Source organism: Leopardus geoffroyi, chromosome B2, assembly GCF_018350155.1.
Source record: "Leopardus geoffroyi isolate Oge1 chromosome B2, O.geoffroyi_Oge1_pat1.0, whole genome shotgun sequence".
NCBI classification, from domain to species: Eukaryota; Metazoa; Chordata; class Mammalia; order Carnivora; family Felidae; genus Leopardus; species Leopardus geoffroyi.
The window spans coordinates 29,364,893-29,387,415 of record NC_059332.1 but is presented as its reverse complement, the minus strand read 5'-3'; the positions used below and the strand labels follow the sequence as shown (position 1 = coordinate 29,387,415).

The following is a 22,523-nucleotide window of genomic DNA, read 5'->3' as shown; positions in this document are numbered from 1 at the left end:
GAGGAACCCAAGCAGGTTCCGTACTGTCAGCACAGAGCCTGATGCGGGGCTCCATCTCACAAACCATGAGATGGTGACCTGAGCCAAAATCAAGAGTCAGTCGGTTAAGACTGAGCCACCCAGGTGTCCCTAGGTACACACTTTCAATCTTCTTTTTACAGATGAGAAAACCAGTACCAAGAGGCTAAGTAGCCTGTCCAACATCATACTCTTAGTAAGCAGACTTGAAACCTGGCTCCCACTGTTCTATGACAGATTTACTTCACATAATTGTGGAAATTACTTTACATAAAACATCTTACTCAGGTGCTTGGTTTAAGACCCTGATTTTTTCCCCTCAAATTCCATAAGAGAAGTAGTTCCTTTCTAATTTGAGATGTTCCCTAACAACACTATTTCCACACCAAAACTACACTTCACTACAAAATCTGTACCTCAGGCTATTACTTATTCACTTGGTCAAAAAACAGTTTCCCCAAAATAGATATCCAAGTTGTCAGACTTAACCAAACAGCTCCTCATATTCCCTCTGGAACTGGATACATCAGATCATTCTCTTGTTTCTCCCCAACTCCCACACATCTCTCCCGTCCTTTCCTTCCCATGCCTCCCCTACCCTAGTTCAGCATTTAGTTACCTCACCCACAAGTTATGGATTCCATTCCATATACTTCTATAGTCGACCTCACCCATCACCACCTAAAGTCACCAACGACCTGCCACTGGTTACTTTCCAAATCTACCTCTCCAATATAATAGTAAGAAAAATGGCCACACCAGCTACGCTTTGTCATTAACTCCCAAATAGTTTTTTCTTCTTTCCAGGCCTGAGATCTCTCTTTTCCTACATTCCAAAAATGACTCCCTATTTTCTCATTATTCAAATTCTTTTTATTTTTCAAGAGGCCCACACTGAAGTGATCCTGTCTATCAAATAATCAAGTTCTGGATCATCTTTCCCTTCTATGAGCACGTGGCAACTTATAGCATCTAGAGGACACACATTTGGCAATTAACCAAATCACCTTTACACTCATGTCTCATTTTCTAAAGTCTTCTGTAGCTAAACTATTGATGCAGGCAGACCTTGTCTTTTCCTTTTTGTACACTCCACAGTGCTGTATGTGATGTCAGTTACTTAAGAACTTTTCAGAGTATCAGTACTATGGGGCCCTGACCACAGAGCAAAGCTTGGACAATGGGAGGCCCAAGAGTCCCAGATGGAAGGGATGAACCCCTTTCTGTTCCTATCTGAAGGGTTGGAGAATCCTCAAACAGCAAGCACCATCTAAAATGCATAAGACTACAAATTAGATCCATCTGTATTAGTGGGGAAGTGTGGATACTGAATGCTGCTAGCAATAAAGTGAATCAAAACTAAAATAGTCCCAATGCCCATGAATCTCCAAACAGCGACAGGACGGCAACAACAACTTTCCTTTATTTCCTCCCCTTGTAAAGGGAGATTCAAGATGAGGGGTAATTTTCTTGCCCCCAAGTCCCCAACTACAAAAAGACTGCAGGCACCAAACCCTAGGCTGGGTAACAGCCTAGGCCTGACAACTTGCCTCCAGCACTGAGCTGCAGTAACTGTATCAGTAAGTCAGCATTAAATCCACCAGAAAAGAACAGCACCACTCAAAGACCAGGGGACCAGATAGGCCTGAAGCTTTCTGGTGGACCACAGGCAGGGTTCTTGGTGATGAAAGTCTCTAGACAACTGGCCACATAAGTTTGGCTAGATGGAGCCCACAACGATGAAGGTCATCTCTGTGTATATGGAGGAATGTCAAGGATAAGGCCAGCTCAGTTATCTGAAGAAAACTGTAACAGGCTAGTTTTTCAGAGAAAAGGAACCAAAGTGTTACCCTGGTCACATCAAGACCATGCTCTGCCTTCCTGTGCCTGAGTAGTTGCTGGGTCAGCTGCAGACCAGAGGCAGGCTTCCAAGCAGAGAAAGGGAGACAACAGGGGACTTCTAGGCCACACAAGCTTGTCTTTCAGGAGACTTCCAGGAAGGAAAACTCACTCTCGGGGTCTGTTGACCATGACTTCACCCAGAGCCTCCAACACCTCCCGCTTGTAGTCCTCAAAGTCACCATCGATCTGGCTTACACTCTGCTCCTCCACCACCCACAGCTGGCAGTTGGTTTCGGTGATGAGTCGGGCATCATGGCTGACGACGATCACAGCTTTAAAAAAAGATGTGAGCAGAGAGAGTAGGGACAAAGAAGGCAAAGACAAATGAGAACGTGAAGAACAAATGAGACAAATGAGAACCAGGAAAGGAGGAGGGTGCACCCTGAGCTGACTTACCACCCTTGTATTCATTGATGGCTTCCCCAAGAGCATCAATAGACTCAATGTCCAAGTTATTGGTGGGTTCATCCTATGGAAGAGACATTCCATGACCAAGTGTTACAATTCTTTTCATTACTGTCACCTTTACCCCCTCCCATAGTCCAGCTCACTCACCAAGATGAGGACATCGGGTTCCCGACAAGCCAGCTCAGCAAACACAACTCGGGCTTTTTGCCCACCTGTAGCAAAGGAAAAAGAGGGCCATCACACTTCACTGCCTTATGTTTCTGAAGATAAACTCTGAAGATGTGTGTGTGCAGAGATTCCCCAAGTCCTAGCTGTTCTTTTCTGACTCTAGGTACAGTCTGGAGGTGTGAAAATTGAGGAGGACACCTTCCCTAGCCCCCTACAGTGGTACCAGAGAGTTTGCAGATCTGGATGGTGTGGGCATGACTCTCAAGGCCAAAGCGGCCTAGGCACTTCCGGGCATCCTGGTAGGGCAGGTTGAAGCCCCGCTGCAGATATTCAGTGGGTGTTTCCTCCATGCGCAGCTGTTCTGCATACTGCTGGTTGAAGAAGCCAATTTTCTGCCCAAGAGAGGAAGGCGGTCTGTAAAAATCACACTTCCTCTATCAGGCTCTTCCTCCCTAATTCCCAAAGCCAACTTACCAACCGGTGGTTCTTTCTCATTTCTCCACGAGTCTGCAAGGAAAAAGCAAGTGGGAAGATAAGAGAATGGAGAGGAAGATGCTGCCCCTCCACATCCTCACTTTTCTTAAGGGGAGACAAATACCAGAATTGGGTTGGGAATCAGTCCATGCAAGAAGGGGAACCCGGATGTCCTCCCTAATGTGACAAAGGCACATCCAGGAAATGACAAGAGTACGGGGCAAAGGGGAGTGTGATGAAAATAAAGGAGGGGACACAAAAAGCACAGATTCAGAACCAAGAGGGGACTGACCACAACCAAAAAACACCCCCTTCCCACCCAGCAAGATCCACCAATGGCAACTTTTTCAGGGTTCTGCCTCATATGGGAGTTAAGAGACTGTGAGAGGATCTAAGAAAAAACAACTTGAGGTGTATGAAGAAATGGGCCCTTCTCAACATTTTCCTGGAGGGAGTAAAGATGGTTACAACCAATCAAAAGCACTGTATAGCAGTATGTTGTAAGTCCTAAAAACAATTCTAGGAAGTTTATCCTAAAAAAAAAACTACAGTCATGAACATGTACAATAATATTTACTGGAGCACTTGGGTGGCTCAGTTGGTTAAACACCTGACCTCGGCTCAGGTCATGATGTCACGATACATGAGTTTGAGTCCCGCATCAGGTGAGCTCAAGCCCCCCTTTGGATGAGCCCCACCTTCTCTCTCTCTCCCTCTCTCTGCCCGTGGGATTCTCTTTCTCTTTCACTCTCTCTGCCCCTTGCTCACTTGCACCCTCTCAAAAAAAAAAAAAAAAAAAAAAAAAGTTTACTATAGGATTGACCTTCAGTGAAAAACCAGAAAAAAATCTAAATGACTGTGATCAAAAACTATAAATCCACAAGAAACGAATGTACACAGGTAATTATTGGCATGGAAAAATACTTGATGTGTATTATCTGAGAACTGGCTATGAAACAATTCATCTGAGAACCCACTTTTGTTAAAAAAAAATTATATGCACATTTGCAGAGAAGAAAAAGAGAAAGTAATCCACCTAAATTAATACTGGTTATCTCCAGACTTTTCTGACTCCTGCAATTTCTTTTTTTCTTTTTTTTTATTTTTGAGAGAGAGGGAGAGGGCAGAGAGGGAGAGAGAATCCCAAGCAGGTTCCCTGCTGTCAGTACAGAGCCCAACATGGGGCTCGATCCCAGGAACCGTGAGATTATAACCTGAGCGGAGATCAAGAGTCAGAAGCTTAACCGGATGAGTCACCCAGGTGCCCCTGACTCATGCAATTTCTAGTTATTCTATAACCAAAACACACATGGGGGAGTGGTGCCCCCAGTCCAACCCCACTTCTCCTGGCTCTCTCCCCTGATCTACAGTGTTCTCCTCTCTAGCACCTCTGAGGAAAAGGAATCATCTACGATGAATTCTGTATTTAAATCTCCAGCACAGAGGGGGCTCCTTGATTCTAGCATTTGGTGAACAGCTGCCTTTTCACACTCGTCATGCTCTCTGGTCCTGGCACCAGGACTTACTGGTGTCAGCTTGCCCGTCAACAACAGAAGCAGGGTGCTCTTCCCCACACCATTAGGGCCCACGATGCAGACTGCAAGGAGGAAGACAGGTGGTCAAAGAGGTCCTCAGAAACTGTCCCTGTAGCCCTGCTTCACGTCCCCAAGCCACTTGACACCAACTCACTCCTTGAATCCATGTCAATGCCAAAATCCAGGTTCTTAAAGAGTGGTTTCTGCCCCTCATAGCCAAACGTCACACCTGAGAATCAGGAAAAGAAGTGATATACTTTCTTTTCAGAATCACTCTGAAGGTGTCCTCAAGTCCTTTCCTGGCCTTGGAGAAAAGGAATGGATCCCACGCTGGGTGGAAGACGTGGGGTGCACACACTTCCGCCCTGCGTTGGTGGGGTCTGCAGCTGCTCACCATGCAGACCCAGCACAGGAGGGCTGAGCGGTGGGGGATTAGGGAAAGTAAAGCGCACAGTGTACTCCTTGGGGCGCTTCAGGAGCTCGGGGGCCTCTTGCGATTCCTCATCTTGGTTTTTCCGCCGGCATTTCTGCTGCTTTCGAGTCAGGGCTTCCTTTGTTTGCTTTTCCTGGAGAGGAAGGGGAAAAGGAGAAATTCACACCCTTCACAGCAGTCCCTGAAATGGAGAGCAGTGTCACAGAGTTCCCTCTTTCTCCATATTGAGAGAAAAGCCCCCCAGGTGCTTACCGCCTGCTTGGTGGACTTGCCACCTGCCTTTAGCTCCTTCAGCTTCTTCTCCTGCTTCTCATACTGCTTCAGCAGTTCTTTCTGCTTCTGCTGATACATCTTCTTGAAGGTCACTGAGGCAGAAAAGGAAGATGGGCAACAACAGTTGTCTTCCTCCCCAGCAGAGGGACAACCAGAACTGGTGAGGACAGAGTTGGGCATCACTGTCTAGACTCTTTTAAGATTTAGCTAATCATTGCATCCCTATGGGTCCTCCCTCCAAGGCCTCGTCTCTTTCCTCCCCCCAACAAATGATCCTTACTGTAATTGCCCCGATAGTAATGGAGCCGCTGGGCATCGAGATGAATAATATCGGTGCAGACATCATCCAGAAAGCCCTGGTCATGGGAAACGATGAGCAATGTCTTCCGCCAGCCCTGGAGGTAGCTGGGTTTTAGAGAAGAGTGTGGACAGGTCACAATGGTCAGTTTAGGGTTAAGTCAGGGAAACAGACTGACAATGAAAACAGGGAGGAAAAGAGAAAGGGGCTGGATAGAGTGCTGTCAAGGACAGAGTGTAAACAGCTAGAGGAGACAAGGACAGAATGACAACCAATGACGCAAAGACTGTAGTCAAAGGTGACGCACTTATTGAGCCAGATGACAGCATTGAGGTCCAGGTGGTTGGTAGGTTCATCCAACATCAGCAGCGTGGGCTCCATGAACAATGCCCTAGAAGGTAGGGCAGCAGAATGTAGGGTCAGGGGTAGGAAGATTCTCGCTCAGAGAACTCCACAGAAGCCTCTGGCAGGTGAGACCATGAACACTCCTTCCATGTCTCTTCTCAGAGAGCAGGAGATGTTGAAAAGATTATGCCCCCAAGAGGAAAGATCTTGAGTCTGGCAATGCAGACAATACAGGAAGGAGCAGGAAGACTTGAAACTCCCTAGTGGCCTTAGAAGAACAGGAAGAAGAGAAAGCCCCGCCTCCCGCCACCCCTGCCCATGCGTGGATTGATGCTGCAAAGGGGAAAGGCAGGGAGGTGGGTGGCCCACCTGGCCAGGGAGACACGCATGCGCCAGCCCCCAGAGAACTTCTGTGTGGGCCGATTCTGCATTTCAGGGTCAAAGCCCAGACCAGCCAGGATCCGCCGGGCTTTGGCCTCTGCAGCTGCTGCCCCAGTCGCCCGCAATTCCTCATATACCTGGAGGAGGGAGAAGAGGACACATGTCCAAAGGTTCCAGGAACCCCCAACTCTTAGCCCATGTCCCCTGCGCCATCTCCTCTACCTTCTCTAGCCTCTCAGCAGCTGCATCATCTCCCTGCTCCAGCTGCCCCTGGAGCCGTCGCTCCTCTTCCAACAGTTTCAATCGCTTGGTGTCGGCCCGAAGAACAGCCTGCACAGCTGGCGTCTCATCTGCTACCACCTCTGGGGGGTCAGGGGAGAAAAGGCCAGTTGCCCTGAGGGCCAAGTCTCCCATTCCTTCTTTTCTTCAGCTCAATTTCAGGTTTGTCTGACCTTGCCCAATTCTTTGTACTTATTCCAAAGAAATTTTCTCTAGTCTTTCCTTAGCATCCATCTCCCAGTCCCCAATCTTACTTTAGAACCTTTCCCACTCCATAACCACAATTTCTTCTGTTCTTGGTTGACTCTTCTACCCCAACTGCCCACCCCTCAGGCCCATCCCACCACTGGCCTCACCCTGCTCACACAGCAGCACGTCAATGTTGGGAGGTATGCTCAAGGCCCGGTTGGCAATGTGCTTGAGGAGAGTAGTCTTGCCCTTGCTGGGGAACGAGAACTATTAAGACCAGGCCATCCCTGAAAAACCTTTTTTTTTTTCCAACCCCTTCCCTTTTATAGCTCCAGCCCTTCTCCTCACCCATTGGGTCCCACTAGCCCATAGCGGCGGCCAGCTACAATGTACAAGTCTGCGTTGACAAATAACTCCTTGCCGTGGGCCGAGATGCTGAACTTCTCCAGCTGCAGTTGTCAGGGAAGCAGTGGCAGAAGAAAGAAAAGCACATGAGAACCTCCCTCTTTCAGACAACTTTCTCCCTGCTGGGAAGCCTCTGACAAAACAGATAGCTCCAGCATGACCCTCTTCACCATGCTGGTCCACTTCCTGTCCACTGCTTTGAAGGGGAGTCTCCCAAATTCTAAATGAGTCCAGCCCATCCCACCCTTCCTGCCCCCCAAGGGTGGACCCCTCTAGCTGTGTTGGTTTTCCTATCTTCTCACTGAAGCTGGCAGAAGTCAAGGTATGGAAAACACCTCCAAGCTTTCTTCCAATATACCACTCATACCTGGCTTCCTCGGCTGCCATGGCCACTCAGGGAAAGGTGGCACTTCCTTGAGCAAACTGGTTGGGAGGGAGCCTCTCAGACCTTACCTTAATGTCAGATGCATTTTCTAACATGGCTTGGCGGGAGGACACCTCTGCTTGGGACACGGAGAAATCATTTTCAGCAGCATTGGCTGCTTTTAATGAAGCCACCTGGCGCTCATACTCCATCTGAGAAAGACGGAAAACCCACATATGAGGCCACTGTCTGCCAGTTACCTGTCACAACACAGCCACGTCATCAGACACCAAAAAAAAGGTCCACAAAATACATCTGTTTCTTTATTCCAACTGTTGTTCTTGCAGTAACCTCAAAAGCTCCCTTTTGCCCCAATTCAGATGTCCCCTAGCTTAAAAAAAAATTTTTTTTAAAGATTTTATGTAATCTCTACACCCAATGTGGGGCTGGAACTCGATCAAGAGTTGCATGCTCCACCTACTGAGCCAGCCAGGAGTCCAACTGAAATATTAAAAAAGTCAAACGCGGGGCGCCTGGGTGGCTCAGTCGGTTGAGTGTCCGACTTCGGCTCAGGTCATGATCTCAGTCTGTGGGTTCGAGCCCCGCGTCGGGCTCTGTGCTGACAGCTCAGAGCCTGGAGCCTGTTTCAGATTCTGTGTCTCCCTCTTTCTCTGACCCTCCCCTGTTCATGCTCTCTCTCTGTCTCAAAAATAAGTAAATGTTAAAAAAAAATTTTTTTTTAATAAATAAATAAATAAATACATAAATACATAAATAAATAAATAATAAAAAAGTCAAACGCTCCTAATTCTGACCGAGATCTTACTTGTTTCTTTAGCTTTTTCTTCTCCTTTTTGCTAAGGTGCACATAAGGATCATCAGCCTTAGACTCCCCTTCTTCTTCCTCCTCTTCTCCTTCTTCCTCTGAACCCTGTGAGAACGAGATGATGAAAAACAAGAGACCCCTTCTAGAACTAAGATTTCATGTCATTCACCCAGCCCCACAGTTAGCTCGTTCCTTTCCCAGAGTCCTGAAATTTCTTGGTGGGTCCTCTCACTCTCTCACACACCCTCCTGGGCTCCCTGGAGTCCTTCACCCACTTCTGTGTCAGGAATGACAGAAGACAAATAGTATGAATGTGTATGTACAAAGTATAACAGTTCTACCCACCTACAAACAAAACTGCCCATACCACTGGGGAGGAAATAAATGAAACAGCTTTTACTCATGTATCAAATGAGTTTCTGTGGCTTACATGTTAACATGCAAAGAAAACGTCCAGAAACGCTAACATACAGCACTAAGAAATCTAACAGAATCCAGAATTAGAAAGTTCTAGAGGTGGAGGGACTGCAGAGATCACTAGATCATACAGATAACCGTGCCCTGAGAAGGTGGAAAGGTCACACAGGTGGTGAGTGGCAGAGCCAGAACCCAGATCATCTGAGGCTACCACCAGGGTCCCTTCCTCTCTGAATCAGGAGCTAAATGGATTGTGGGCCAAATCTCACCTGATGCCTATTTTTATACGGCCCAAGCACTAAGAATGGTTTTACATTTTCAAAGAATTTTTTTAAAAAACAGGAATATGCATCAGAGATTGTATGTGGTCCACAAAACCAAAAATATTTACTATGTGGCCCTTTACAAAAGCCTGCTAATTCCTGCTCTAGGTAGTAATGCCATCCCCAGATCCTGCTCCCCTCCCCCAACCAAGAGCCACAGAAGGCCAGTCCCTCAGCCAATCTTCCTTCCCCCAACACCAAAATACACACCTGCTCTGCCTTCATGGTCTTCTCCCTCCCTTGTCTGGGTGGCTCCTTTTGTTTTGTTATTTCTTCTTCTTCATCCTCCTCCTCTTCATTGTCCAGAGCAGCAAATTTATTTTGAGGCTAACAGGGAAAAAACAACAGATCTGATGAAATGTTCTAATTCCTGAGACCCAGCACCTCCTCCTGCCAATACTCCCTCACCTTGGTCTTCCCCTTTGACTTCTCTTCCTTTCCCTTTCTGCCCTTCAGCCCAGGCTGTTGTTCCTCAGATACAGCCTGGAGAACACACACACACACACAGAAAATTAATTTGTTAACTTATTTATCAAGCATTTCTAGGGAGTCTAGAACTAGGAGCTAACTATACTGAGTGCTCCTCAGAAAACAAATGAGATCTAGGAAAACCCTAGTTTCTACCTTGAGGTGAAAGAGTGAAAAAATAGTTAGATGATGTCAGCAAAGCTAAGGGAACACGAGTCAGGAAAACGAACATGGGTGGGGTGGCACTAGCACTGGAGGGCTTCCTCGAGAGGGCACATCTTGAGAGGAAATAATTGACTTGAGCTTAGAGAGAGCATTCTAAGGAAAAGGGAAGACACAACATAAAGAAGAAAGAAAGGCTTTGGGGTGCGTGTCTGGTTCAGCTGGTGGAGTACACAACTCTTGATGTTGGGGTCATGGGTTCAATCAAACTCTATGTTGGGGTAGTGCTTAAAAGGGTGGGGGGGCGGGGAACCTGGCTGGCTCAGTCAGTACAGCATGCAAGTCTTGATCTTGGGGTTAAGTCTGAGCCCCAAGTTGGATGTGAAGATTACTTAAAAAACAAACAAAACCACAAATACTTCAACACAGGCATAAAACTGAACGCCAAGGTGTGAACAGGCTAATTTGAAACATATACACAGAAGAATCCCAAGTAACCCTGCAAAAGGGGTCCGAGTGGAAAAGCAAAAACTTGAGACCCTTTGCTTTAGATTTTGAGTCTAATCTGGGGCGCCTGAGTGGCTCAGTCAGTTAAACGTCCAGCTTCGGCTTGGGTCATGAGCTCGAAGTTTGTGAATTGAAGCCCCACATCAGGCTCTCTGCTGTCAGTGCAGAGCTTGCTTTAGATCCTCTGTCCCCCTTTCTCTGCCCCTCCCCTGCTCGCATATGTTCTTTCTCAAATAAACGTTAAAAAAAAAAAAAAAAAAAAAAAAAAGATGATTTTGATAGCGTGAGACCTAAAAGAACTAATTTTTTTTTTTTTTTTATTTTTTAATGTTTATTTTTGAGAAAGAGAGTGTGAGCAAAGGAAGGGCAGAGAGAGGGAGAGAGAGAGAGAGAGAGACAGACAGACAAACAGAGAATGTGGAGCAGGCTCCAGGCTCCGAGCTGTTAGCACAGAACCCGACACGGGACTCGAACCCACAAACCATGAGATCATGACCTGAGCCAAAGCTGGACTCTCAACTGACCGAGCCACCCAGGCACCCCTAAAAGAACTAGTTTAAAAGCAGGAAATGGGGAGTGTGGCTTGCTCAATCAGTGACACATGTGACTCTTGATCTCAGGGTTGTGAGTTCGAGCCCACACTGGGTATAGAGATTACTTAAAATCTTAAAAGAAATTAAAATTAAAAAATTAAAAAAATAAAAGCAAAAAAAAAGCAGGGGAATTACCACACCATGGCCAGAAGGTGCTACATGGGGTAGGAGTGACCAGCAGAGTGGCCACTTTCACCTTATTAATCCGATTCTTTTCCAACTTGGCAGGCTTGGGAGGATGTTTTTCTTCCTCCTCCTCATCCTCACTTTGATCCTGAATCAGGGCTGCAAAAACATTACCACCCTAGAGAATGAAAGGGCCAGAGAAATCAGTGGGATGGTCAAGTTTGCAGCCCTGGGGTCTCTTGTTTATCACACAGATGGCTTACCTTGGTTTTCTTCCCTCCTCGGGGTATTGGGGCAGGTACTGAAATGACATGACGGTTGGGAAGATGAGGTAGGAAACAATTATAATGTCTGGTTACTCAATCTAATCCAACTCAAAATCAAGAAATGAGGCACTTTATTATTCATGACTCAGGGATTCTGGGAACCCATTTCCCCTCAGGTCATTTACCCTCATCCTCCTCATCACTGGCTGGCACTGAGAGCTTCTTAAGACGCTCCATGAGCTCTTTCTCTTCTCCATCATCGTCCACGTCCTTCTTCCGCCGGCCTTTTCGGGTGTCTCGTTTCTTTTTTTGCTGCTGAAAGGAAAAGAGAGTAAGACAACGAAGCCCAGGCCCCTCTCTGCTGCACAGAGAGTTCCCCATTAACCGAATGAACCAATGTGGGCTGGACCCCCTGACGCTTGAGAACCTGCTGTTGCTGTTGCGGCTGCTCCTTCTCCTTGAGCACTTTCTCTTCTTCCCCAGCCTGTTTATCTTCTACTGCCAGTTCCTCAAAGAACTGTAAAAGGAGTTAAGAGATAGGTACATGTGGCTCAGAGACCAACCAAGTCCTTCTCTGCCACACACAGGCCCACTGAACCTCCAGTCCACCCTCACCTTGCTTCCTTTCTTGAAAGATCTTTCCTCCTCCCTTGGACCCCCTGCCTCCTTCACATGGGCTTATTTTGATTGGAAACACCCACTGTCATTTCTCATCCACAACCCTCATTTACTCACCGTCTTTTTGGTCTTTTTGTCCTTCTTCCCTTTCTTCACCACTTTGTCTAGAAGGTTAAGCAGACACTGTGAATGCTTATCTACAAATTCCAAAGCAGCCTGACCTCCCCTGCAAAGCTCTCAGTGGCTCCATCCTATTTTACTACTTTCTATCATTCCTTAGGCATTTGCACTGTCCCAACTGTGCCTTGGTCTAGAGTGGCAGTGGAAGGGAGAAGTAGAATTTATAGAGTGAAGACAGAAGTGGGAAGACACAGTACTCAAAGAGGACTCCTACATTTTCTTTTTTTTTTTAAGATTTTATTTTTAAGTAATCTCAATACTCAACACAGGGCTCAAGCCCACAACCCAAAGAGTCCCATGCTCCTCCGACTGAGCCAGCCAGGTGCCCCAAAGACTCCTATGTTTTTAGCTGGGCAAAATTAGTTGGGATAGTGGTATCATTTATTAACTCAGGACATACTGGAAGAGAAGGTCCTCTCTAAAAGGACAAAGATAGTATAAATTTAGTTTGCCATATGTCATTTGTGAAAAGCTGCAGACTGTGTAAACGGAGCTGTCTGGTAAATAAATGAACATCTGGGTCTATGCCCCACCTGGTCTGCTCAAATAACATTCTAGCACAAATCACAGTTATATTTAACTGTTTGTACATTAGTCTTTCAACCCAGAGAGCAACCTGACAGACTGTTTAGCTTGCGTTCCCATGGAACAAAGTAGACGAAGTCTTATATAAAACCTGACTGACTGAACAAATTCCAGCTCCTCCCCTCTATCCAACCCTGTTTCCCTGAAGGCAGGAGACTATGTCTAACTCCCTCTCTCCCTGGCCCCATGAGAATGCGAGGCAGCCAGCAGCTTTATGATTTCTCTTCCTGTCCAGGCCTACCCACTATCACATTCCCCTTCAAATCATCCTATCCATCCACTGCTTTCCAATTCTATCCAGAAACACTCCTGTAATCATTTAGTTAAAAAAAAAAAAAAAAAAAAATCAGGGGCACCTGGGTGGCTCAATCAGTTAACCATCCAACTTTTGATTTTGGTTCAGGTCATGATCTCGCGGTTTGAGGGTTTGAGCCCTGCATCGTGTTCTGCCCTGAGAGTGCAGAGTATGCTTGGGATTTTCTTTCTTTCTCTCTCTGCCCCTCCCCTGCTTTCTCTCTCAAAAATAAATAAAAATTAAAAATATATATGTATCAGTGGCTTTCTGCTACCTACATTAAGTATTTTTCATTAAAAAAAAAGTTTTTTAAATTTATTTAGTGCGAGTGGGGGAGGGGCAGAGAGAGAGGAGAGAGAGAATCCCAAACAGCTACGTGCTGTAAGCAGAGACTGACATGGGGCTTGAACTCACAAAACCACAAGATCATGCCCTGAGCTGAAACCAAGAATTGGACATTTAACCGACTGAGCCACCCAGGTGCCCCTATTTTTCATTTTTTTTAAAAAGTAAGCTCCTAGGCTCCACACCCAATGTGGGGCTTGAACTCGTGGGGCACCAAGTGTGGAGCCTGCTTGGGATTCTCTCTGCCCCTGCCCCTCCCCCTGCGCCCCCATGCACACGCACCCTCTCTCTCTCACACAAAACATTAAAAAAAAAAGTCACATGCTCTACTGACTAAGTATTTTTAAACTAGAATTCCACATAGTCTGTAGTAACCAATTATTGAGGAAAGTTTTACTGACCACCCATATGCCCAAAACTGGAGTTATCAAAGAACAATCCCTATAACTTAAGACTTTACAAATTAAAAGGGTCCTATTCTACCTTTTCTGCTATATCTCTGTTTTCCTACCCACACCTATGTTCTGGACGCTGACCTGTTATTGCTCCCTGATTAAGTCTCAGGCATATGTAGGTCTGTCTTTGCTTAACCTGTATCTTCCAACCAGAACACATTTCATCAAAATTTGATCTTCCATATTGGGTGAATAGTGTCAATGAATTGGAAAGATGTGCAGGAGAAATAATGAAAGGCTTTATATGCTATTCCAGAGAGTTCAATCCTAAAGACATTAGGAGGGAGGACCCACTGCAGTACAGAGGAAGGAATGGCATGATCAGCTTACCTTGACAACACTGAGGAGTGACTCCTCCCAGGTATTAATCTCTCCCCAAGGACTAACACAACACAACCATCTCTCCCTTCCTTTAATTCTCTTTTGAACTTTAAACTTCACTTTGATCCTCCTAACCATAGAAAGGAAAATCCTATGCACAGGTTCAAGTGCGACAAGGTATGATCACCAAGGAAGAGGAAAAAGCTAAGTACCGCTAAAGCAATGCGCTCCTCCATTGCTCCTCCATCGCTCCTCCCCTAATAGCTCCTCCCCTTCAGCACACAACTTAAGCTAACTTCAAAGCCTAATAGAACACTTCCTTACTATCTCTTCCCCCAATTACTGCTTTCTACTTTGGTCTCCACAGGTTCACACTAGCTCTGCTTCCTCATTTCCCATTCCTTTTTGAGCATAGTCCGATCTGATTTGGGTATCATCTCCTAATGACTACTACCTTTGCCAAAGTTGCCACTGTCCCCTTAGTTGCTCAACCCAAAAAGAATTTTTTTAGTCCTGATTTTGCATGACTTCTCTGCAATATTCCATGCTACCACCTCCTCATCCTCTGGTTCCCTCCTGTCATTACTTAATTTCAGGGATCCTGTTGGCTCCTGGTTTGCCTTCAGTTTCTCTGGCTGCTCACCTTTCTCAGTGTCATCTCCTCTACCTCCTTCCTTACCTTCCCTTAATTGTTGAGGATCTTTTGGGTTCCTGTCTTCTGTCCTCTTTTGGCTTCAATCTGCATACTCTCTCAGGGGACTCCTCTGAATTTAACGTTTCAACAACACTTGCTTATGTGTTTACTTCTAGCCTAGATCTCTCCCTGCCATCTCCTCTTAGAAGTTCCCCAGGAATCCCCAACTTGACATTCAAAAGCTAACCTTATCTCTTCCCACTCCCAACCCTACAGCCCATTTCTGATCTCAAACAATAGTATACTACCCTTTGAGTTACTTAAGTGAGTGTCATCCTTAATTCTTCTCCCTTCATTCAGTCTGTTCTCAGACCTGCTCAATGCCATTTCCTTAGTAACTCTTTAATATTCACTGCCTTGGCTTACCCTGGTACTGCTTCTCACCTAGATCATTGCCAGCACCTCTTACATGGTAGCCCTGCCTCCAATCTTGACCAATACAAGTCATTCTCCACTGCTCAGTGTTGTCAGGATGAGCTGATCACACCATGCCTTATGCACTTCAATTAGTCTTAATGTCTTCAGAATTAAAGTCTTTGGAATACCGTGTAAAGCGTGTAAAGGTTTGTCTCCTGCACACCTTTCCAACCCCATTACATTAGTCACCCAATATGGGGAATGGCCAGGCTCACCTATGTCTTTACCTTTGCACAAATTTCTTCCTCTGCTTGGAATGCTCTTCCCCTTGCTAACTCATACTGATTCTTTCAGAATCAACTCAGCTGCTACATATTTCTGGGAGGCTTTGCTGACATTCCTATCCTAGCCGTCTGAGTAGATGCTTCTCCTCTCTTCTCTAGTCTCACAGCATTCTCAAGCACATTCATCACTCTGTCAACCACTTTTGGATTCATGCTGTCCCCTCTACTAAACTGAGTGCCCCTTTGGGGCAAGTCTGATCTTTTATCTCTACATTCTCGGTTTCTCTGCACAGTATCAGGTATACAGCAGGCATCCAAAAATTGCTTGTAAAATGAGTCACTGTGTATCTACTGTAATTATTTTCTCTCTCCTTGAAGTGCCTTCAAATTTGGGAGGATGTCTTCATATTTTTTCTCCCTTCCCAAAACACAGTATAGGTGCTGCTTACGTTTAACAAACATTCGCTGCTTTTAAGTAAACCTTAGCCTTCACTGCAACACCCAGCAGCTACCCTGCACTCTTGCTCCAGATGAGTCTGATGTGTATTATGAAAGAACCCAGGGAGTCATCCTCTTGCTCCTGAGAGGGTGTGGGTGGGTGGATGTGTGACGTTTTATGTGTGCGTGAGCGCGCAGTGGGTGGGGTGTCGCACTGCTTGACAGATTCCCATTGAACGTGGAATACAGCGCGGTGGGGAAGATGTCCAAAAGGGAAGAAAGGAGGACTTTCTCATTTCTACCCATCTCTTCCACGGTACCATACGCATTCACTCGTTTCTTGCCAAATCCCACTGAAACTCGTGCGCGACAGCCAGGCACCTTCACTCCCACCCCAAACTGGCGTGCTGGGTAAACTCTTTCCGGCCGGCCCCATTACACGCATGTGCAGTAGCCTCCCTCACGGCCCGGTCAGTTTCACAATCCGTGACCCCCCTCCTAAAATACGTCCGCTCTCTTCTTCCCTTTTCTATCTCGCTAGTTCCCTGCCTATCAGCCTCACCTGTGGGGCTCGTGCTCTCTCCATCCCCAATCCACTCGGGCTCCGGCGGCTGCTGCTTGGGTCCCTTCGGCATCTTGGTGGCAGTTACAGCTACTCTGGCGACGCCGGGCAGCATTTCCGCTTCCGGCAGCGTGGGGTCCCGAATGGGGCGGGCTCTCCACTTTGGCGCCACGGTCCGGCCCCTGGGCGGCGCACGTGCGCTCCGCGGCGTCATCTCGGGGGCATGCCAGCGGCGATGGGGCGGGGCTGGCGTCTGCTTGGCCCAGCAAAATCAATAAAGCATTTATGGCTGTGTGTGAATGCTGTGGCAGTGAGTCCGCGACGCTGCGTGAATAAGTACTGAGCATAGTAATTTCGGATTAGTACGAAGGAGCAGAAGCATCCTTCTTTTTGTTTTTGTTTTTTAAGTGGTTAGGAGCAGAAAGACGCAGTCCATCTACTTGAGAAGAGGACGGGTGTTGAGTGTAGGGTTGTAAACTAGGAATTGTAGCCAAACAGAAATAACGGTGTGATAAAGCTTGGGGGCAGTTTGGGGGGCGGGGGGAAGTCACAGTTTTACTGGGATATAATTGGTGTATGATAAACGCACATACAATAAATTGACAGGCAATAAATTGCACTTTGATCGAGGTTTTTACATATATACACCCATTAAACTGCCACCACAATCAAGATTTGAGTTCTCTTCTTAACCCTACCACTTAATAGGTGTGGGAGCAAGACGCTCCCATAGCTCTTTCAGCTCTCCTTAACCCATTATAATCATGCTCTTGTCCCTACCATTGCTTGAGTCCACTCTTCCCAAGGTCAACAGATAGGGGACCAATTCTCTGTCTTTATCATACTGTGCTAGCAGAATTTGACACAGATGATCATTCCCACCTTCCTTTTTTTTCAGGGACACTGCTCTCTGCAGGTTTCCCTTCCATTTCAGAGGCTGCTCCCCTTCTCTCCTTTCCTGGCTTTTTTTCTTTTTTCTTTTTTTAAATGTTTATTTATTTATTTTGAGAGAGAACGTGCATGAGAGCATGCTCCAGAGGAGCAGAGAGAATCTCAAGCAGGCTCTGCACTGTCAACACAGAGCCTGACTCAGGCTCAATCTTGTGAATCCTGAGACCATGACCTGAGCCGAAATCAAAAGTTGGACACCTAACCAACCGGCTGAGCCACCCAGGTGCCCCTCTCATGGTTTCCCTTGAAGTCTAAATGTTTTGGGGCACATTCTTTGACATTTTTCTCTATCTAGACTTATCACCTATGTCTCATGACCTTACTACCCATAACTGATGAATATCCCTAAATGTCTCTTATTTTGACCCCAACTTCTGCCCTAAGCTCCAGGCTCACAAATCTAACTGCTTATTGGATATCCTCTCTGAGATCCCTAATAAATATCTCAAATTAGTATATACTAAACCGAGCTCTTGTTTTTACTCGTCAACTCTGTTTCTCTTCCAGGTTTTCCATCAAGAAATCACATCACCTTTCATTTAGTTACTTGGGCCCAAACTTGAAAAGTCATTCTCTTTCTCAATTCCCCCTCATCATACTTCTTTAAAAAATATATTTATTGGGGTGCCGGGTGGCTCAGTTGGTTAAGCGTCCGACTTTGGCTCAGGTCATGATCTCACTGTTCGTGAGTTCAAGCCCTACATCAGGCTCTGTGCTAACAGCTCAGAGCCTGGAGCCTGCCTCAGATTCTGTGTCTCCTGCTCTCTGCCCCTCCCCCACCCACACTCTATCTTTCAGAAATAAACATTAAAAAAATTTAAATATATATATGTATATATATAGAGAGAGAGAGAGAAAGAGAGAGAGAGAGAGAGAGCGCACACATGGTATATGCCAGGCACTCTTTTAGGCTCCTGGGATCAGTGAATGAAATAAAGATCTCTGCTTACATTTCTAGCAGGGGAGATAATGCTAAGGAAAAAAGAAAATACAGGTCAAGGTAAAAAGTATCAGGAGGGCAGGGGTTATAGTACTAGAATGTTCATGAAGCCTCAGTGAGGTGAAATTCAAGCAAATTCTTGAAGAAGGTGAGATTTTTGGCTGTATGGATTTCCAGGAAAGGAGGCTTGCTGGGAGAAGGTATAGCTAGAGCAATGCTCTATAGCAGAAGTATACTTGGCATATATGAGGAGCAAACAGCAAGGAGGCCAGAGTGGCTGGAGCAGTGTGAATGAGAAGTTGTTGGAGAGGCAAACAGAGAAGTAAAGCAGGGTCTGGATTGGGAAGGGTCTTGCAGGTCATCAAGAATTTGGCTTCTTGGAGTGCCTGGGTGGCTCAGTTGGTTAAGTGGTGGACTTCTGCTCAGGTCATGATCTCATGGTCCGTGAATTTGAGCCTCACCCTCACGTTGGGCTCTGTGCTGACAGCTCAGAGCCTGGAGCCTGCTTTGGGTTCTGTGTCTCTGTCTCTCTGCCTCTCCCCTGCTTGCACTCTGTCTCTCTCTCTCTCAAAAATAAATACACTTAAAAAAATTAAAAAAAAATTTTTTGCTTTTATTCTTGACTAAAATAGAAAGTCATTACAAGGTTTTGAGCAGAGCAGTGACATGACCTGGCCTATATATTAAAAGGATGACTTTGGGGCGCCTGGGTGGCGCAGTCGGTTAAGCGTCCGACTTCAGCCAGGTCACGATCTCGCGGTCCGTGGGTTCGAGCCCCGCATCGGGCTCTGGGCTGATGGCTCAGAGCCTGGAGCCTGTTTCCGATTCTGTGTCTCCCTCTCTCTCTGCCCCTCCCCCGTTCATGCTCTGTCTTTCTCTGTCCCAAAAATAAATAAAAAAACGTTGAGGAAAAAAAAAAATTAAAAAAAAAAAAAAAGGATGACTTTGAAGGTCGAGCTGAGAATAAATTGTTCAACAGTTTATTCTCATAAACTGAGGGTCACAGGGTGGGGAGGAATGTCAGAAGCAGGGTGACATGTTAGGGGGTGTTGGTGACTCAGACCAGGGCAATGGTATTGGAGGTGGAAAAAAGAACTGATTTCTGGATATGTTTGAAAAAGTGCCAGCAGGTTTTGTAATGAGTTGGATTTTGGATGTCAGGTGTGACAATAAATAAGTAAATAAATAAATAAATAAATAAGACTCTAAGGTTTCTGGACTGAGTAAGTAGGAAGGTGGAGTTGCCATCAACTGAGACTTTAAGACATACCCCAAATCTGCCCACCTCTCTCCACCTTTACCCCAGACCAAGCCACCATCTCTTTTCCCTGGACCACCAAAGTGGTCCCTAACTGGTGGCCCTGCTGTCATTCTCATTCTCTAGTCTATCTTCACACCTACATTAGTAGTTTTAAAATGTAAATCAGTTGGGGCACCTGCGTGGCTGCAGCTCAGGTCATAATCTCATGGTTCATGAGTTTGAGCCCCATATCGGGCTCTGTGCTGACAGCTCAGAGCCTGGAGACTGCTTTGGATTCTGTGTCTCCCTGTCTCTCTGCCCCTCCCCCAGTCTGTCTCCTCTCTCTCTCTCTCTCTCAAAAATAAAACGTTAAAAAAAAATTAAATGTAAATCAGTTGTGGGGCACCTAGGTGGCTGTTGAGTCAGTTGAGCATCTGACTCTTAAAAAAATTTTTTTTTTATTACGTTTCTTTATTTTTGAGAGGCAGAGAAGGAAAGAGTGCGAGTGGGGGAGGGACAGAAAGAGAGGAAGACACAGAATCCAAAGTAAGCTCTAGGCTCTGAGCTGTCAGCACAGAACCAGATGTGGGGCTCAAACTCTCAAACCGTGAGATCATGACCTGAGCTGAAGCCAGACTCAACCGACTAAGCCACCCAGATGCCCCAAGCATCTGACTCTTGATTTCACCTCAGATCATGATCTCTCTGGTTCAAGCCTGGAGCTGCTTGGGATTCTCTCTGCCCCTTCCCTACTCTCGCGGGACTGACTTGCGCGTGCACGCGCACTCTCTCTCTCAAAAATAAACTTAAATGTAAATCAGCTGTTCAAACCCTCAGAATAAAATTCAAGTGCTTTGCCAAAGCCTACCAGGTTCTGTATGACCCGGCCCCTGTTGAACTTCCTGATCTCAATTCCCATAGTCTAGCTGTACTGGCCTTCTGTTTTACTTCAAACTCATTCCTGCCTCAGGGCTTTTGTGATGTTCCCAATGCTTGGAATGCACTTCCCTCAAATATTCATATGGTTGCTTTTTTATTCAATTTCAGCCTCTATTCACATCTTATCTCCTCTAAGAGGCCCTATTGTAGTATTGATTTCTTCTCTTCCACCTGTCACTCTCCAGCCTCTTCCTTCACTTTTTCTTTAGAGCACTTATTACTTAAGATTATATTACACATGTACTTATTGTCTATCATCCTCAATAGGTTGTAAGCACCATATAGGTAGGAATTTTGTCTTTCTCATTTTTATATCCCCAGTCCCTAAACAATGCCTAGCCCAGAGTAGGCATTAAAGTATTTATTGAATTAATGTGAAACTTACATAAGACATTAAGTGTAAAAACCTGACATGGTACCTTGCAAAGAGGAAGCAAAGAGAAGACGCTACACTCTGAGATCTTTCCTCAAACCTCTCTGGCCATCTCTCCTCAATCCCCTTGTCAGGTTCATCCTTGTCCTTATTTGGCCATCAAATGTTAGCCCTCCTCAAGGCTGTCAGGTTATCCTGAGCCCTCTCTTCTTCCCATTTGACATTCTCCTCTCAGGTGATTTCAGCAACAGATTCTTCAGAGTTCTATCCCAACCACCATGTCTTGAGTAGCCCCCAACCATTATTCTCTATATAGTACTCCCAATCACAACCTGTAATTATTCATCTGTTTACTTTTGAGAAAAACAGCCCCCGACGATGGGATCCTAACAGCTAGGCCATGGAGCTCGGGTTGAACATAACCTCATAGAACACCAATGTCAGACAAGGTTACTGTGACTGTCATAAAGTAAGACAAAATTTAGAATCTTTCTAAACACAAAGATAAGATCATTGTGCAAACCATAAATATTAAACAGCCCCCTCTCAGCTAAAATTAATGGTTTTTTTAATCAGCCACAGCTTTAGCCATGTTTCATTCCTCCCTCCTTCTAGGTAAGATTAAGAAGTGCAATCATAGAATTGCCCTCACTTCCTGACAGCACCCAATCCAGAACAATTTCATTTCCTTGAACCCTCCCCCCAAATCACCTAACACAAACCTTTAATTCTGTCACTCTTAACCCTCTTAGGGAGATGGTTTCTGCAGACGAAATAAATCCAACTGTTTAACCACAGGTGTGTATGTTCCTCATGGTCTTTGGCTAGAGGGTATTGACACTTTGTCTTATTCTCTGTTGCATCCACAAATTTTAGCAGAGTGGCTGAGGACATTCATCCTGAAAGTCCAATTATTTTGTTTAATATGTAGCTGCCTGAATAAAGAGTACTTTTCCAAGCCTCAGTGGCAGCTAGGTATTGGCCACAAGGCTGTTACGGCCAGTGGCACAAGGTTGAAGTTGTGTTAGTTTTTTTAAAAAAAAATTTTTTTTTTCAACGTTTATTTATTTTTGGGACAGAGAGAGACAGAGCATGAACGGGGGAGGGGCAGAGAGAGAGGGAGACACAGAATCGGAAACAGGCTCCAGGCTCTGAGCCATCAGCCCAGAGCCTGACGCGGGGCTCGAACTCACGGACTGCGAGATCGTGACCTGGCTGAAGTCGGACGCTTAACCGACTGCGCCACCCAGGCGCTCAGAAGTTGTGTTAGCTTTAAGGAAATTTCCTCCAACACAGGTGGTATCCTCTGCCCTTCCTGGTCCATACTGAGGCTTGGAGCATGGATAAGCAAGCTAAAGCTTCACTTCCCAAACCATGAATAAAAGGATCTGACTCAAGGAATTATGGAGCTGAAACCTGGAGGGATGGGTTCTGAATACCTGAGGACCTCGTGGTGGCATGATGCCTTGGACTACCTCTGAAGTTGTGAAACATAAACTTCTAAGACTAATTTTGTTCTGTTACAACTGAACTGAAAAGCTGATAAACTGGGCCATAGCAGGCACTTAATATTTAGGGAATAAATGTTTCTATGTGTATGGTTTAACTGCCACCTATATGCAAAAAACTCAGATATGCAGCAGACATTTATGTCACTAGTTTTAATCTAAATACCAAACCTATATGTGCAAATACCTTTTTTATCTCTCTTCTTGGAAGTCTTAAAAGGAAGCTCACTAATTTCAAAAACAAATTAGCAGCATTATGCCTGTTTTCTTACAATACC

General features: G+C 45.7%; 1 protein-coding gene across 4 annotated transcripts; it reads right to left on the bottom strand.

Annotated features, from left to right (window-relative positions):
- Positions 1–1,422: 1,422 nt before the first annotated feature.
- ABCF1 (ATP binding cassette subfamily F member 1) lies at positions 1,423–16,438 on the bottom strand. 4 transcript variants are annotated; one of them, XM_045500631.1, is made up of 25 exons: positions 16,295–16,438; positions 11,896–11,942; positions 11,588–11,677; positions 11,346–11,472; positions 11,158–11,195; positions 10,965–11,072; positions 9,447–9,521; positions 9,249–9,365; positions 8,299–8,403; positions 7,562–7,684; positions 7,052–7,152; positions 6,871–6,956; positions 6,458–6,597; positions 6,224–6,372; positions 5,817–5,900; positions 5,492–5,616; positions 5,191–5,303; positions 4,900–5,071; positions 4,660–4,734; positions 4,497–4,567; positions 2,971–3,003; positions 2,720–2,888; positions 2,476–2,540; positions 2,317–2,389; positions 1,423–2,192 (listed from the first exon to the last, which is right to left on the bottom strand). In XM_045500631.1, exons 1-25 carry the CDS (start codon positions 16,407–16,409, stop codon positions 2,026–2,028), a joined length of 2,568 nt encoding a protein of 855 aa, XP_045356587.1. In that variant the 5' UTR covers positions 16,410–16,438; the 3' UTR covers positions 1,423–2,025. The 4 variants fall into 4 exon arrangements, with proteins under 4 accessions (XP_045356587.1, XP_045356586.1, XP_045356588.1 ...); XM_045500630.1 differs by having other exon boundaries at positions 11,346–11,475; positions 16,295–16,437; XM_045500632.1 differs by having other exon boundaries at positions 11,346–11,475; positions 11,896–11,961; positions 16,295–16,436.
- Between the last annotated feature and the right edge of the window lie 6,085 nt (positions 16,439–22,523).